The 19,023-nt window shown below is 34.9% G+C and overlaps 1 protein-coding gene across 1 annotated transcript; it reads right to left on the bottom strand.

Moving 5' to 3' along the window:
• Positions 1–11,083: 11,083 nt before the first annotated feature.
• LOC121417913 lies at positions 11,084–18,567 on the bottom strand. Its single transcript, XM_041611646.1, has 6 exons — positions 18,560–18,567; positions 18,046–18,116; positions 17,149–17,345; positions 14,174–14,460; positions 13,569–13,722; positions 11,084–11,137 (listed from the first exon to the last, which is right to left on the bottom strand). Exons 2-6 carry the CDS (start codon positions 18,083–18,085, stop codon positions 11,084–11,086), a joined length of 732 nt encoding a protein of 243 aa, XP_041467580.1. The 5' UTR covers positions 18,086–18,116; positions 18,560–18,567.
• Between the last annotated feature and the right edge of the window lie 456 nt (positions 18,568–19,023).

Genomic DNA, 19,023 nt, shown 5'->3' with positions numbered 1-19,023 from the left:
ACGATGATATGTCGGGATCATTCACTATGATGAATATGAGACAAACTGACCAGAATAATACCATCTTTGGATAATTGAAATATCTGTAGCAGTGAGGCCTAATATGACCTAATAACTCTGACATTTTAAACATCACGGTTAACAATAAGCATTTATTAACAAAAACACTCCCGCATCCATCAAATGTATCATGCATGTGGAAATGGGTTTTTATATCAGTGGTTGTTATTGGCGTGGTCATATTACATATAATATTACGAGGCCGTCATTATCATCAAGCCCACACGCTCACGAAAGATTTTTCTTTAAAAATTATTGTTTTGTAAAATGTATAATACATCTTGTTGATATTCATATACACTGCTTATATTACGACTAATACTACAGTTTTGTTTTATAATACCTTTGTATACTTATAAATTCTGATACCGATGTAAATGCAGAAATAAAAACAAATAATGACATAATGGCATAATGCCATATTTTATATTTCTATATTTTCCAGTATTTGAAAGATAGATAACGAAACACACTCACGATTTGAAGGTTTGATTTGATTTGATTTGATTTTATTTTATTTACCAACAAACTTCACATTTACAGGTTATAAAGCAAATTGCATAATAGTTACACATGTATAAAAATACAATGGTAAATGGGACAAGAAAATAGCACAAGTGCTAATCGAGCCTGGCCCCACAAAAATTACAAAATACACTTTTAAGAAGGAAAAACAAAACAATCAATTACAATATATTCCTTGTAAAGGGTTATCATAAACATTTTTGAAGTATCTTAATTGTATTCATTATCTACAGTAGACTAACACGTTGATGGTGTGAATTTAGGAAAACAAATAACGTTTAAGAGCAATCCTAAAACTTTTTCTTGATTTCTTTAATTTGATTTCGACTGGTACTTTATTCCAGAAATTACTACCTAGAAAAGAAAGTGAAAATTGGCGTTGAGTTGTTTTTAGTTTTGGAAGATTTACTTGTTAGCCTTTCTTCTGTCTAGTAGGATAATTGGGCTCAATTAGGTTACAATAATCTGCTAAGGAGTGAGGTGGGTTATTATTACGCAGATCATACATGTAGGTACATACTGATAGATTATGCAAATCATAAACATTAAGAATTTTTAAATCATTAAATAAAAGGCGAGAGTGAGTACGCCAGTGACTAAAGGTAATTGCGCGCACTGCCATTTTTGGGAAAAGATATATACAATTCAAGGTGCAGACATTGATCAGATTCTACTGAGTACGGTGGATGAACAAATTCAGTCAAGAATTTACAAGAATCCATAGATTTATCGTAAAATTGAACAAAGAGATATATAAACAATTAGATGAATCATTCACCCTCGATTGTACTGGCAATCCTCAAGGAGCGAATGAAATATGCATTTTTTTTCATGGACAATGCTTAACTTACTTCCATAAAAATATGCCATGAGCCTGTCAGAGTTTTAATTTAAACATTGGTGTCACAGCTCTGTTCAAATGATTTCTATCAGCGAACAAACTAAGAGCAAAACACTGACAAGATTTATTGGAATACGACTCAATGTAGATTTCTTAATTTGACCTTTTTAGTGCAAACATTTATAGGGAGGCCGTCGCACGAAATACTCCCTTTTTAGCCTATATTTACTGGCCGAGTGCGTTTTCCTGAAATATATTTTCCGTTGACATTATTCTTTACTAAAAACAAAGGAAGAATTATATGCAAGGTTTAATCAATTCAACGGTGTATATGAAGTAAATAATGTAAGATTAGGGGAACTTGGCGGGCGAAGTCGACTGCTAATTGCAAAAACAGATATGGAACATAAAGACACGCGATATATCTCTAGTCATGTTTATGTGCAGTAAGTCAATGGAGTTTGTAAAACCCGATACTGAGAGGGTTAAAAGATTGTGCATTGATATTTCTATCTATATGATGAATATTCAACAGAAAAATTCTATATTTTGACATATTCATATACTGAGAAACCAGTGCACTGACACTTGATAAAGTTATGAGAAAATCATATTATTTACAAAAAATATATTTACCAATTTTTTTTAAATAACCTTTATGAAGGGGGACCCACTATGTACAGTGTATCTGAAAATGGTGAATTTTAAAATAACAGTTTGCTTTTGAATATTATTTTTCAATCAGACCATTAACAAAAATGATCAATATCAGAATCATGTAAAATTAATGTTTATTCATCTTGGCCTTATGTACATAAATAATTGTAAGCCTTGCGTAAGAAATATTTTGTTTTGAAATGTAATACTGTAAATAGTTAAGGTTATATAGGTTATAGTTATGAAACTATCATTATGTAATAAGAATTCGTCTTTGATTGATGGTTCCATCGCAAAATCAAACTGCTAATTGGTTCAATCTTTTATACACAATATTAACAAATATTTTGGAAATTATGTGTATTTCTCTTATACATGAGACTTAAGTGATTTTTGTTTGAAAATAAGGTTTGATGATGATGGTGATGATGATAATGATGATGATGATAATGATAATGATGATGATGATGATGATGATGATGATGATGATGATGATGATGATGATGATAATGATGATGATGATGATGATGATAATGATGATAATGATGATGATGATGATGATGATGATGATGATAATGATGATGATGATAGTAGGCGACGGCCAAGATAGAGGATAACTGTACAAATAATGTTGTTATCGATTGCATTTTATAAACTTGTCGTGGCCAAGTGGTCTAAGGCGACTGGCTATACATAGGAAAGTCCTGGGTTCGATCCCAGGCCGCGGTACCTATGCCCGTGAGCAAGTCATTCAATCTAAAATTCTCTTTTATCCTGCTTTCAAATAAATGGAAATGCTTTGTGCATTATTGGTAACTAGGTGTGCACTTGTTAAAAAAAGGATGAACGGTAATGAACAATATGCGCGTAGAAATTTTGAATTAATTCATTCTTGATTCTGTTAATAATCATGATAATATTAAAGCTATTTTTTGTCGATGAGATCATTATTTTTCTCCAATGGTTTTAGTTTGTACGTATCTAATGATATGATATGATGAAAACCATGTTACATAACCTCATACTCTGTCAATTTGCTAGAAATCATAATGCTTGTTTTTTTACAGTGAGTTTAATTGAGAATAGTTAATTCAATAATAACGAAGCAAATTATTTATTATTACGTTCTAATCCTTTGCAACTCTGAAACTTTTTCATCTTCAGCATAGTGCAGAGATCACGTGGTGAGATCCACGTTTAAAAAATTGCTTCAAAATCATCATACCGTATCTTCTTATCACCTATGAGAAAGAATTATTTTGGTTGAAATATATGAAATGATTATATAATGTGTTAATGTTATGTTCAACGTTTCATGTAAAGCCCATAAGTGTTTAATTTCAATGATAAGCTCATGATGTAAATATTACTATTCCATAATGCGATATATTCTCTAATAAAAGTAAGTACAGAGGTGCTAAAAAGTTCGTGAACCCACCAAAAAATGAACACAGGTTTGAAAGCTTTCAAATTCTGCCATCTTTTAGATATTTCTTTATATTAAATATAACGTTCAATATAGTTTGATTAACAATCCACATGACGTACACCAGTGCATTTTCTGGTGGGGTTTACTCACTTTTAAGCACCACTGAATATTCAATCGACATGAATCGAAAATGAATCGTAAATTAGACAATTCATTTCAGTTTATTTATGAGGCAGGTTTTTGAGTAGCTGGCCATTTAAGCAAACTATGAACAATTGTTTTATTCAATGTCTTTCCGCCTAACATTTAATGATATATTTCTCATTTATTTCTAGCCTTTTGGAGAACCTACATGGCTTCAAAAGAATTTTAAATTTAATAACTTCTTTTATTTTCTTCCTCACTTTCATTCGTTTGCGCGTTATCTATTGCCTTTGGGAATGGTTGTCTTTAAATCACAGTCTTTTGCTTTTTTGTCAATGTGTATTTTGAGAATAATAGACCAGTTCGTAGTTACTTCAGGGATAATTTTGGTCATATGACCTTTCATTTCTTTCATTGTGATAGGCAGATTTCAAAGCAAGATATTACGTAAGCTTGCCTTACATAGCAGGATGAAGAAATTGAATAGACCAGGTGACTAGAATAGCACGCCAATGAACACTTGATGAAGGTATTTGTTGCATTCCTACTTTGAATGCATATCTTAGCATGGTGCACAATGTACTTGGCCAACTGTGAAATACCAGTCGTTCGTGGACGCATTGTTCTTGTTTTTGGAGGTAAATGAAAATCACAATTCAAACGAATAAATGAATAATCAAGACATCAAAGTTGGTGCTTATCCCATTAGATTTTAAACCACCTTCCTCTGATCATGCGCAGAATCTTTTGATCATGCGCAGAAAGGAACTACGAACTGGGTTATTGGGAGCAATTGTTCACACACTTTGAGCACGAGAATTGTATTTGGAAACCCAATTCGGTCATCATTTCACAAAAATATATGCGATCAATCGTAAGTGGCAATGGCAAATCGAGATCATGGTTGAATGTACATAATTGTTTATAATAATCACAATGAACCAACCAGAATCAATACTAGTTACAATGAACAATTGATTGTAAATTTGTGTTACCGGGCGACTGATCCTAGATGTTGTACTCGGTTGCTAAATCAGTTCTTTACGGCTGAATGCAGACAAACATGTACATGTACATTAAATATAGTTTGCTTTGTTCCATAATATCTGAAATCTTTTGAACGCTTGTGAAAAATAAAACTACACTGATCGGCTTAACATTTTGACTGAGGCATCTGTTATCTATGGTATATGTATATGAAACCAATCAATTTCCCAACAACATGCATACTGCAACCTCAAGTGATTGATCGTACGATTGATTTAATTCATTAAGTTAAAAGAAACTACTATTGATTAATGATGATAGAGAGAGAGAGAGAGAGGGAGGGTCGCATGAGTGAGGGGGTGCACTGTTATTATCATTCATATCACAGTTCATATAGCGACAAATGAGAGAGAAAGAGAGTGTGTGAATAAGTGAAAGAAGAATGACTAGAGTGGAGGTGTGTGTGTGTGTGAGTGGATGTGTGAGGGTGTGTGTGAGAAAAGAAGGGGAGTCCAAAAGAGAGAGATAGATGTAGATGGAGGACAGAGATGCAGAAGGGGAAGGAGAGAAGGTTACTAGAGTGGAGAGGTGTGTATGTGTGTGTGAGTGGATGTGTGAGGGTGTGTGTGAGAAAAGAATGGGAGTCCAAAAGAGAGATATAGATGTAGATGGAGGACAGAGATACAAGGAGGGGAAGGAGAGAAGGTTACTAGAGTGGAGAGGTGTGTATGTGTGTGAGTGGATGTGTGGGTGTGTGAGAAAAGAAGGGGAGTCCAAAAGAGAGATATAGATGTAGATGGAGGACAGAGATACAAGGAGGGAGGGGGAGAATGTTACTAGAGTATAGAGAGAGTTTGGGTGTGTGAGGAAAGATGGATAGAGTTTACAAGAGAGTTAGATGTACATGTAGGTAAAAGACAGAGATGCAGAAGGTGGGAAGATGGGTGAGTGAGTGTGTGGGGGGGTAGCGAGGGTGTGTGTGAGAGAGAGAGAGAAAAGATGGATGGAGTTCAAAAGAGAGATAGATGTTGATGAAGGACAGAGATGTAGAAGGGGGAATGTTACTAGAGTGGAGAGAGAAGATGTGTGAGTGTGTTTGTATGAGCATGCGAGGGTGTGTGTGTGAGAGAGAGAAAGAGAGAGAGGAAAGATGGATGGAGTTCACAAGAGAGAGATAGATGTAGATGAAGAACAGAGATGCAGAAGGGGGGAAAGAGAAAAGGTTACAAGAGTGGAGATAGAAGATGTGTGAGTGAGTGTTGTGTGAGCATGTAAGGGTATGTGTGTGTGTGTGTGGGAGAAAGAGAGAGAGGAAAGATGGATGGAGTTCAGAAGAGAGAGATAGATGTAGATGAAGAACAGATATGCAGTGGGGGAAATGTTACTAGAGTGGAGAGAGAAGATGTGTGTGTGTGGGGGGGGGGTGTGCAAATCGGGCGGGATTGGAATCGAGAGAAGTAATAACTAAAAAAAAAATGGTATTAAAAATGCAAAAGTTATTACACTAGCTAATTTTAAAGGGAAACTCTTTGAGTGACTCCCGAAATTTAAACTTTATTTCTACTTTCTTTTCCTTTAAACCTCTTGCTGAATTTCTTCTACATTTCAAACAACCATTTTATAAATGTAAAGATTGCTGTATATGATTGATGGTGGAAGGAATTTGGTATATTGAAAGTAAGTGCATATTTTCATATTTCTCTATGCAATGGTGTAAATTATTAATGCTACTTGTGTGAATATGTTATTTGTTATGACAAATAAATACCACAAAGCTTCTACGGGTTGAACTACATGTAGCCTATTATGAAAAGGTAATTGCTATCAGACAAGAAGGGGGTAGAAAAGACAATATCAAGAAGACAAAATACATGTTCGCTTGTGATTATGACACTTTTATTGACAACTCAAAGGAAAGTAAAGGTGTCATGTGCGGGGTGTTTTATATAGACATGTACGATATGCATCTGATACATCGAAGTCCGAATACCAAAAAGTTTCAAGAATTCCATTAAAATTGGAAATGAAATTTCCGTTTTCATGCGAAAGGGACTAAATCGTCTTTTGCTTCTTCTTCATAAATCTATGTTTCCAAAGATTGGAAGTTCTTCTACGATGTTTAAGAATCTTAGGTAACAAAAATTACAGTTCAAAAGATCATGAAAATGCAATATATTTTATAAGATTTTATTGAATTGAGTCCGATGTTTTACATGAAAAGTCCCGACGGTTAACAAATGAATACAAGAATTAACGTAAATATGATGGTACTTCTCTCTTTCCTTACGTAGTAACATGTAAAAAATTTGCCTGATAGAGCAATAACTTGAAATAAAAAAAAATATTAATAGTTATAGTAAATATCAAAAGCTCGTATCAAATTGAATATATCTAGGAGAATTCGTTGTCATTTCTGATACCTTGTTTGATGACTCTTATCGTAGGGCCGCCTGAATGGAAACAATTTTTTTTTTTGTTGAATAAAAACGTTGTCTTCAAAAAGACAGACCAAATAGACCTCGCTAGCTTCTTGAAGGTGCATCACCTACCCTGGAAATCTGGAAGCGATGCTCCAATTTGAAGTTCTGTGATATCGCCCTCACTTGCCGCAAGAAAGGAAGTTTGCAATAGATTTGATTTGTGAAAAATGAGCAAAAGTGGGTTTAGTCCATTTTTGCATGTAAACTCTTCATATCTTGACTTCATAAATCTTAAAGTACGATATGATTGACAAAGAAACACGTAGTGTCGTGACTGGATATGCTGGATATGCTCTTCTGAGTTTTCGTTGCGTTAATATGTTATCTTGCAGATCGAATTGGTATTTGAAATGGAAATATATTTTTGAAGAAACAATAGAGTACGTTGCTCGATACTGATCGATTTAATCGGTCGGATACATGTTCACCAACTGATTATTTTGACCGGTTCCATGACATTTTCTCCTGCAACAACTTCTCCGCTCTAAATAATACACACTAATGGAATTACCAACTTCAATCCTGGATATAACACTGTACACTATCATAAACCTTAGTCTAAACCTAACACAAAACCCATTGCAACACTAAACCTAAGACAAAATAAATCCAAGAGAAATTGTTGCAGGAGCAATCTGAATCATGTGTAATTGATAAGTCAAAATAATACTTACATCAGTACATGTAAGATTCGTGTGATTTATATCTATAAGAATACAATCGATACACGGCAAATCGCACAATTGGGTCTTTGCTGAGTTCTTAGAATATTCTTGATTTTCTCATGATCGTAAGTTTCTAACAGTCTTCACTGTACTTACACCCGGCCCCCATCTGAATGAACACATGAAAACGTTCATGACTATATTATGTATATATTATCACCGACATGTCTAAGCTTTTCAAAATGAAAATATATTCAAGACTTAAAAGAAATTATAAACATTTTCAAAAAGTCCATTTATGTCGATATTCATTAAATTTCCTGACGAATTTAAACAAATGGATAATCAGCATTTTCAGTGCTTAAAGGGATGTTCAGGGCTAAAGATATTTATATCTCATTATAGTCTGATTATACAATTCACAGAGCAGAATGCTGAAAATATGATCAAAATCGGATAACAAATAATGAAGTTATTGAATTCTAAAGATTTTCATTATTATGGTGAAACCGTTCTAGGCATGTCTTTATGACTATTCATTAGGTAGGCTGATGATGTCATATCCACACTTGTTTTTGTATTTTATTATATGAAATTAGGTTTATTCTAAATGTTTTAACCAAAAACTAAAACAATCGGATTACTGATTTCATTTATATACATTTATCTAAAAAATGAAATTATGATTGTTTAATTAATGATATTTTAATTAATGTACTGAACACTGAACTGGATAAATTGGTACAATGGATTAGGGCTAATAAATTGTCAATTAATGTTCAAAAAACGAAATTCATGCTTTTTAGCAATTCTATAGAACAATTGCCAGTTCATATCAATTTAGACAATGTAGAAATTGAAGTTGTTACTACAACAAATTTTTTAGGCCTCATAATAGACAACAAATTATCTTGGAAATCGCATATTGACTCTATATGTCGTACAATTTCACGCAATATTGGTGTTATTAACAAAGTTAACTTCCGCCCTAAAAATGCTTTATTCAACATCAATTTTACCATATCTAAATTATGGAGCAATTGTTTTGGGAATCACACACTCAACCTACCAAGATAGAATATTGCTTTTACAAAAGAAGGCATTGCGTGTTATTTTCAACTTGTCCTGGAGATCTCACACAGATGAGTTGTTTTTAAACAATAACATTCTGTCACGTGGGAAGTGACTTTATTTTAATTATTTAACTACTGCTGCTTGACACCAAATAAGGAATACGTAAAAACTGAGGATTACAGTTATGAAAGATTTAATCAAAGCTCTTAAATCATTCTGTGGTTTCCTTTGATTTCTTTTACAATGATTTACATGAAAATATACATGGACATGGATAATGGATAACAAAATATAACTTAACTTAAACGGTAATCGTTGATGTGAGCCCCCATCATCCTATCTGGTCTGACATGCCCCACTCGGCCCTGGTGGTCGGTCCAGTTCCTGGCCTCCGCAGGTTGCAATGTCTCTTCCACTCGGCCTCGGCCTCCGCAGACTGTGTTACCCCTCGATGAGTAGCCCCCAGATAAGAGAGATGTGGCTTCAACGAATTAGTGGACGAGATCGAGCCCCCAATGATGACATGAATTTTGACCAATCATGTCGGTGGAGAACCGGCGGCAGCTGGGGTCGTTATCTCGTCACCGACGTAGTCCCTCAGTTATAACTTAAAACTGCCTACACGAACATCTGTAGTCTATTCTGGCTTAGGTGGTTCTCCTCGAATTACTAAAATTAACCTCCTAATATACCCTACCGTTACTAGGACTAACTGTGGAATTTCTATTAAGTAATTCAAAGAATTTCAATGACAGATGAGTACATAAAGCAACACATTTTTAATAACAAGGGACTTCCTGTGCATTTGTATACCTATATTCATCAATGCTAAAGCACAGTATTAACTATTTACGACACCTGTATGAAGATGCTTTGCAGTGCGAAATATTTTTAACACTTGAACAAAATATGGCATCCACCTGATTTTGTACTAAAGGGGGGGTACCAAACGTTTCCAACGCTTGCCTTTAAAACATCCGAAACATATGTAAATTGAAACATCAATTGAAACATAAACAATAAATGCTAAGCACATGTTTGAACTCAATTGAAACATTACAATTGTATTAAATTTCTTTCCTGACACATTCTAAAAATAAAAACACTGTACCAATATAATTTAGGTCCATTCATGTATCAGTTAAACAATAATATGTTATCACCCATATTTAATTCTTCATTTAACAAAAACAATACCCTTCACAAATATCCCACACGTCAATCCGATGAATTTCATTTACCACTACCCCGGACCATCCTTGCAAAATCAATTTTTACTTTTGAGGGCCCTAGACTCTGGGGAACTATTAATAGTAACATCAAAGAATCTCCTAGCCTTAATTCTTTCAAATATAAGTTAAAAAAATTTCTTCAAGATAACCATTTAATTTAACTCTTCAAACTCTTGTATTTTTTTAATCAAACATGTTTATCATGTCACGTACACTTTTCCATCTCTTTCGTTTCCCTGTTCATCGGCGAGGTCTGTCTGTGAGTGCTGGGGCTGGATTCTGGAGACCTTTAATCTCTATTTTTCTTATTTCCTTTTCTATTTTTATTTCCCATTTGTCCTTTTAATTCAACTGGTTATGCTCAAGTTGTTATTTTATTTTTTTTATATGCTAAACAACTGCAAGAATATTTATTAGGAGGTTGCACTCTACAAGCTCCGCTTTTTAGCAGCTTCCTCCATTTCCAACCTTATTTGTAATAATCTTGAATGTAATTTTCTGTACAGGAATATTAGAAATATGTTTTATTATTTATATATGTCAACATGTTCAGAAGAAACTGTAATTGTTGAAAATGGAAATAAACGAATGAAATGAAATGATTTAATGTAATAACATACGAAAAATTAAAGTGGGGATATGACATAATCAGCCAACTAATGAATATTCATGAAGACATGCCTAGAATTGTTTCACCGGAATAATGCAAATCTTTAGAATTGAATAATATTGATATTTGTGATCCGATTTGATGAATTTTTCAGCATTTTGTTTTTTAAATTTTATTCCATTTATTTAGATATAAATACTTTCGGCCCGGAGCATCCCTTTAAAACGACATTCAAAGGGCCATTGTCATGTAGATTCAGAATGTATATGTATGACTAACCAATTATTATTTGCTTTTTCAGTTTGCTTCCCAATGCCATGGTCTATAAAACTCTATTTAAAGGTTTATCTCATATCTGATGTATCGCTTTTGTTGAGCTCTAAGCATTGAGTTTCTTATAATCGTCTTCACTATATTGACGTCCGGCCTTCATCTGTGGAAAGAAAACATAAACAAGTTTACGATTACATTAGATATGAAAATTAAAATATAATATATAAAATTTCAAATTTTATACTTTTACAAATTTATGAACATTGTCAAAAATTCCATTTATGTCTACATTAACTACGGTATTACGGCCATTCCACGTAGATTCAGAAACTATACAGTGCGTCCCAGAAAAAACGAAACCGAGATTTAGCGATCATTTATCATTACTTAATCATAAATAAAATAGACAAATGACCTACCAATTTAAAGCTTAGAATCTTCTCTTTCATCTGATATTACTTAGATTATTTCTCATTCACGCATGAGTGAGCAAATACAATTTGAAGAAAGGATATCAAAAACTCATTTGGCGGGGGTATCTGCGTTTCAAAAAGAAACCTACATTTTTGAAAAGTTCAATATCTCCTCTTTAATTTGATACCTAAATTACAGAAAATGGTCACGAAATAACAAAGTTCTGGTCATTTGAAATAAGGCTTGAATTTCAATAATTTCATAAAATGAAGAGGTTCTCCAGGATGGCTTTCAAACTCTCTCGACACTCTGTTTTGTTGACGATCAGCCATGCATTAAATCTTTTGTTCACCATCGAAAGCTTCTGTGGGAAACCGGTGAAAACACGTTTATCTCATGAAATTATGGAAATACAAGCCTTATTTCAAATGTACAGAATTTTTTTATTTCTTAACCATTTTTTGTAATTTTGGTACCAAATTAAAGAGCAGATATTGAACTTTTCAGAAATGTGGTTTTCTTTTTGAAACCCAGATAACCCCCGCCAAATGAGTTTTCGGTATACTTTCTTCAAACTGTTTTTGCTCACTCATGCGTGAATAAGAAATAACCTAAGTAATATCAGATGAAAGAGCAGATTCTAAGCTTTAACCCTATCTAGGCCGGGGGGGGGGGCCTCGGAGGCCCCCCCTCAACGAATCGCGCGATATTTTCACCGCGCAAAATTTTTTGACCGCGCCGCTCGCTGACTTTTTACTTTCAAGTCTTGCGCAACTTTTGAGACCAATTTTGCGTCACCCGGGTACGTGGTTCCGAAATTACGCAACATTATGTAAGTGCATGTCAGACCAAAAATTGCTCAAAACGTGATTTTGTGTACAAAGTCAATGCAAATTGTGTTTTCAACCAAAATTCATAAATGCATGATTATTTTTAGTTTTGCTGGTCTAAATGTATTTATTTTATGCTTTTTATGATCACAGAAGAGTCCCCAACAAATTTCATTGAAAAAACAATGAAAAACAAAAGGTCAAAAAACAAAGAAATACATAAGAAATTGCAAAAAACAATATAATACATAAGAAAATGATTTGATATCGCAATTTTTTTCATGTACACTTGCTAAGAACACCACAAAGAGTTTCTATACCAAAAATTAGTACATTTGGAGCTTTATTTAGGGAGTTAGAGGAAAAAGAATGATTTCTCATACTAATTACGCATAAATTAGCATAATCACTTAATAGCAATTCGCATGAAAAATCTTACTATACAATCTTGTAGATTATGTCCCAGGCAACCCGCGTGCCGATTTTCGGCGCGATCGCGCGGTCGACGGCCGAGATCTTAAGGGGGGGCCTGGGAGGCCCCCCCCCCCCGGCCATATGAACTCCCAAAATACCCCGGCCTAGATAGGGTTAAATTGGTAGGTCATTTGTCTATTCTATTTACGATTAAGTTATGATAAATGATCGCTAAATCTCGGTTTCGTTTATTCTGGGACGCACTGTATGGGGCTGGACATTCATTTCTTGTTCTTTTTTTTTTGTTCTTTTTTCAGTTCATTAAATAGGTATAATTATAACAATCTGGCGTATGCGAAACATGTAAACATTTCTAGATCAGTGTTTTACTATTTTTCGATGAATTATCCGTTTATCACGGGTATGTTAGTCCGGGGATGTGCCACCTTGGTATGGGGAGGGTGGCGGGGATTCGACCTAATTTTTATGTCATTGTGTCAAATCAATTAAAAGATATCTAAATGTCTCTTTTTCAAACTATCTTTAGTTCTTCTATTTTTTATCCTCTTTTACTACTTGAAAAAATACCCTCGTGCGAAGGAAATATTGACATCGTCTTTATTTTTTCTATGTTAAAATCATAATAGTATTTAATAGCTGTCACCCAAAGTCATAAGCAGCGATTTTGGTCCTGGAGATAGGGGACCCTCTTTATTGGATGTGTAAATTTCTCATTTCAAATAGGAGAAACACCCCCCCCCCGCGCGCCCTCCTTCAATTGCTGCCCATGCTCACATTATCTTATTATCTAAACTCACAAAATTATGTTGACAATGTGAAAACAATTCAACCGACGAAATTTTATGCGAAAAACATATTGTAGTATGTACTGTTTGCAAAATGTGTGTGCAAGAGGTGAATTATCGTTCTTACCTTTTTGACTGCACCAAACTGACGATATATAAGATCTAACGTAGAGGGCGCTGTTTCTCTGACCTTTTGCTCCTCTTTAGTTATCTCGTAGTACGTCTTGGGTGATGTAAAACTTTTTTGTTTGATAGAAGGAAGCTTAGTGAGTTCCGATGATCTGCGAGAAATTAATAGCATCAAAATCAGTACCAGACTCGGAGTGTATTATATGAAAGCAATTGAATTATTTTTTATATACAAACCAAGTTAATACTGAAATAGTAAGAGCACTGAATAGAAAAGGGATCAAGGAAAGGTAGATCCACCAAAATACACAATCGAAGATGCCGCAAAAGAGGAAAAAGAGATTACAATAAGTTCAGAATATAAGATAACGGCAAAGAAGAAACAAACACTTAACGAGGTTATAAAGTGTGAAACGTGGCAATTCAAGAGGCGAAGGACAAGAAGTCCATTTTTATACATCTTGACTGCTCAGGATTGCCTCACACAGAATATAATCTGATCTTTATATAAAATAAAATAATATTTTAATCATACAGCTGTTTCACTTCCATGAAATGCTGGATATCGTTTAAAATGAAGGAATTTATAAACTGTATCTATACCTCAGCTCCGTATCGCCTTCACTCCTTGATCGTTGTCTCCCTTGTCCTCTGGTAGACTTTGTTGTTGCTTCATGATGTCGCTTCTGTCGTTCCTTTGAACTCATCCGTTGACTTGAAGAGGATTGAATGCCCCTACGGCCTCTAGCTGGTGAAACTGACGTGTCATCTCGACCGATACCTTCCCGTTGTTCATCTAAAAATCGTGGCAGCTTTGAATTAATAGGCCTTAGTCGAGATTCTACACCCGCTGGGTGACTGCTTTCATATCTCTTGGCATCCGCAATGACCTGAATAAAACAAAAATATTCATGTCAAACTTATAATGTGTATTTTGAGCGAAGAAAAAAGGGATTCCTTTGGGATGGGGGTGTTGCAGCCACCTTACAGTTTTAATTACTGAAAATGGAAAAGCGGTATGGAGAAGCCTAGAACGTATAGGCATACGGACAATTTATTTAATAAAAAATGACATCATCTGTAACTTGTCTTAGCCACCCTTTAAAATGTTAGGGCGCCGCCCCTAGAAACAATTGCAAAAGGAATGTTTGAAAATGTTTGAAAAACAAGTTAATCAAGCTGATAAAACTACATCTTCATCAGTCTAAACAATATTCAAATCGCCTCATAAAGGACAAACATTGTAAATATATTTAGATTCAATTTTCCACTGTATCAAACCATGCCTACTGGATGATATTGAATGCAAACCCAACAATAATAATACCAACATGCTTATATAGCGCATATCACTGCCAAATGCGTCCCTATGCGCTCCATTGGATATTATTACCCTGGCTTTAGCCCCGCAGCCTTTTACAGCGCGGTGGCATTTCAAGGAATAAATTCCTGCCAGGTACCCACTTACCTCACCTGGGTCGAGTGCAGCACAACGTGGACGAATTTCTTGCTGAAGGAAATTACGCCATGGCTGGGATTCGAACCCACGACCCTCTGTTTCAAAGTCCGAAGACTAATCCACTGGGCCACAACGCTCCACGTTGTTACTAAACATGTTACTAAACATACCAATAATACTTTTTAACCCAAGTTGACATTTTCTCACCAACGTAATATTATTCAAATATGATCATCAAAATTTGATAGAACATTTACGGAAAAATATATCATTGAAAGTTACTGTGGGTAAACATTGTGGCATAACATGATTTATTTCTTTACCTTAACAAGAAACTTTTTTATTTTGCTGCTCACTGAAACATAGGTTTCATATGCAATTTGAAGTAAATCCTCTTGATCCAGAGCGCTGCAGGAATCTGAAGACATCCGGGTACTCGAACACCTTTTGATCTTTGGTGAAGATGTTCTGACATCATTCCTCAACTGAACTTCGCCTTCCTCTGTGACGTCACCTATATGTTCCTTGTCAGTACTTTCAAATCCACTCTCCTCGAATACATCCCTTGCGTACTCGTCAGACAGTTCTGAATGATAATCGCGTTCCTTTTCTTTATTATCGTTGTCATATTGTGGTATACGAGAAGAAGCATTATCCCAAGCTAGTTCTGACTCTTGTTCGACACTTTGTTTCGAAGAAGTTGCTGTCTCTTTTGCATTATGGATCCGCTCTGTAACAAACACTTTTCGTTCTCTCTCTTTTCCTTCTTTACCATTTTCCAATGTTATCTTTACACTCTCTCTTCCAGGCGACTTCCGACTCGATCCTGACACCAATATACCTTCTGCACCTTCCTCCATTTCAGTCATTGTAAGATTGGACCTAGAACCTAACCTTGAGGAACCCTCTTTATCCATGTTATCTTTTATATGAATTGATCCATCATCGGGTAAGATCCACTTAATCTTAAGTGCCATTTTCTTCGACGGTCTTAGAGTTCTCTTTCCCTTGACCAATGATGTTTACCACCGTGTGGTACCCATGAGGATTATGTCCTACATATAGGCTTGGCAATGCACCGGAGTCCGGTTGTTTGTGAGATGTTAATTTAGCGGAATGGCCCCGATCACCCCTGCGTGTCGAGGATCTCGATGACATGACCGATCCACTGCTATGCGCATCCCCAAGCCCGGGAAGTTGCAACTGTGAATGCCGACGCGACAGAAGAAGATGTCTTTCTCGTTTTTCTTTGAGTTTACGGTAGAGAGAACCAGGTCCTTGTGAGTTGATCGTTAGTCTTTTTTGTCCTACCGAAAGTGGCGCTCTACTTCCAGGTGCGACCTTGACGTCATTTTGCTGAAGATCATTGAGCAGTAACTTCTCAAGTATTGTCCGATAGATAGGTACCTGTAAATACATATATGTGGTTTATGAATAAACAGAAAACTCCCAAAATTGTGTAAAATTATTGAGGACGATTCACTGCCACTGCACTTTGAATTGGCTATTTTTTTTTTCATTTGAAAAGAAATTGCTAAGCCAACAAGACTTCCACAAAGAGCTTTTTGGCAATCTTATTTCTACATTAAGTTCTTACATGATTTCAAAGTAAGGAGAATAGAAAGTAAATACTACAGACCTACATGATTTTAACATCTGTTTGTAATAGATGTTAGATATGACAATCCATATCTATATACATATGAAGAGACTATGGAATATTCTTAAAAACTAACCGACTATCTAACATGGCTCTTACAATGTTTTCATGCTCTTTTTTTAATGTTTAAGTTTCATTGAATAAAATACAAGAAAAAAAAATCAATGCAAGTACGTGGTCATTACTTCCAAAATCGAACCTCGGTGTATCTCAGCAATTGTTAATCCATACCTTTATTAATATCGGTAGAACCATATTTTGATGGCCCATTTGGATTTAACGTGGGATAATGTGGTTATAGATGGGTCCATCGTCTGTGTCATTGATATCCCAGATTTCCATCCGAACGCTTCCATCCAAAAAAAAAATCATAATTTTTCCTTGATTTTCACTTGAAATGAGCTATCACAGACTTGGATAATTTTATATCAATGTAATCAGTTTCATTCAGTTTCATACCTTTTCATTTCTAATGCGTTCCCATCTATTTTGTATCTTGAAAGCCACCATTGCTCTGATCATCTTTACAGTTTGGGGATGTCTGCGCATGACGAGCTTGTGAAAGCTGCGCATTTCCATTTCATATGTGTGTACAGGTTCAATACACGTGATATTATGGGTGTGTTTACACAGGCCGCATACAGCTTCGATATCACCTAAATATCAATGAATAAAAATGATAGATAATATAAACAATGTATCCAGGGTAGCTGCTTTATAGTTCTAAAAACATGATAAAGCATTTTAGTGACCCTGGGAAGCGTGGGGTGGGGGTAAATTGCTGGGCGGGTGCTGCATGTATAAATCTACATTGGAAGCTCCCTTATGACTTTTGGAAGATGTTGTGATAAAATGGAGAAATGTAACAAAATTACCTATATTTTGAAAAGAAACCCTTCTTTCTTCCTTTTTTTGTAATTTTTTTCTGGAGCAAAATAACCTTAATTTTGGATTAAAAAATTTGAAAAATTAAAAATCAAAGTAGCACCCCCAGTCAAAAAATCATTAACGAAGCCTTGTGATAAGGGTATTATTACCTCCATGGATAATGGAAGCATGTCACAAATATGTTCTCCTAAGATCTCCTAAGCATTTTTTAGGATGGTATGAAATTACGCGACCATGATGGCCGAACCAAAATACAAGGTCTTAAAAATGTATATTGATAATACGAATGAGCAAAGTATTTCTAATTATCATATTCATAATGTTGAATACAATAAATGACGTAATGAACAAAAAGAACTGAGGGCAAACTTTAATGATAACAATAGTAATAATAACAATAATAAAGTTTGGATATTCAGCATTTTCATGAATAACTACAGAGCAATTTTACGAATATTAATATCTCACCTATGATAGCCCGTTGACCGATGAGACAGATCTCAACCATAGAATCAAACTTGAATGCTTTATTATCCTTTCTGAAAAAAAAAATGAATCATACAAAAGGACAACGATTCTATTTTATTTCATCTTTCACGTTTGTGCTTATCATACATAAAATGTGAAAATGGCAAACATCCACTTATCATCATGGAAAAGAAAAAAATGTAATATAAATCTACATTGCATTTATTCAACCGAATTTCAATAAAAAACAATCAAGGTACGTTTCAATTTTTACATTGCAGTATAAATAAGAACCAGATACATAGATCTTGTTCAAACAGCTGAAATTGTAACCAAGATAAATAAAATCGTTTCCTTGATATTCCACACACAGTTCTCAATAAAAAAAAATGAAAAGTCCAAAAAGAAGCATGTTTCAAGGAAGGATGAAAAGAGACATGGAAAGAAAAAAAAAGAGGATAAATAAATTCTAGTTTCATAGATGAAAAGATTTTAAAAAATCAATGATCCTCACCTACTCCTGTGTGATTTCGTGACATCCGTACGACTGTCTAATCATAACGTGTTAGAAATTTATTTCCCGTCACAGGAAACTTTAATTTTTTTTATTATTTATGTTTTCAGGCTGTAAAAAATGATAAAGTGACAAAGAAATTTATTCAAAAACGAAATATGGATAATTGATTTTTGTCCCCGCAGGAACTCGGCGAAGCAGATTTTCCGCTCCATCAACGCCAACCATTTTACGTCTAGGTTGATCAGTCATTGTGGCTTCCTGTTAATACCCCTTTTCCACTATGGCCAGGACAGCGTCAGGACAAGGCGCGGAATGTAATAATTGCAATCCGCGACCCTTCCGCAACTTGTCCAGACATTCCTGGTGTCCACACGCTGTCCTCAACCCTTCCTGGTGTTCGGGAAATCAAAATTTGTCCGCATCAAAATTTTGGTCGAGACCAAAATTTGGACGCGGATATT

The sequence above is a fragment of the Lytechinus variegatus genome, chromosome 6, assembly GCF_018143015.1.
Source record: "Lytechinus variegatus isolate NC3 chromosome 6, Lvar_3.0, whole genome shotgun sequence".
NCBI classification, from domain to species: domain Eukaryota; kingdom Metazoa; phylum Echinodermata; class Echinoidea; order Temnopleuroida; family Toxopneustidae; genus Lytechinus; species Lytechinus variegatus.
Note: the sequence above shows the minus strand (reverse complement) of the source record. Positions and strands in the feature narration are given on the sequence as shown.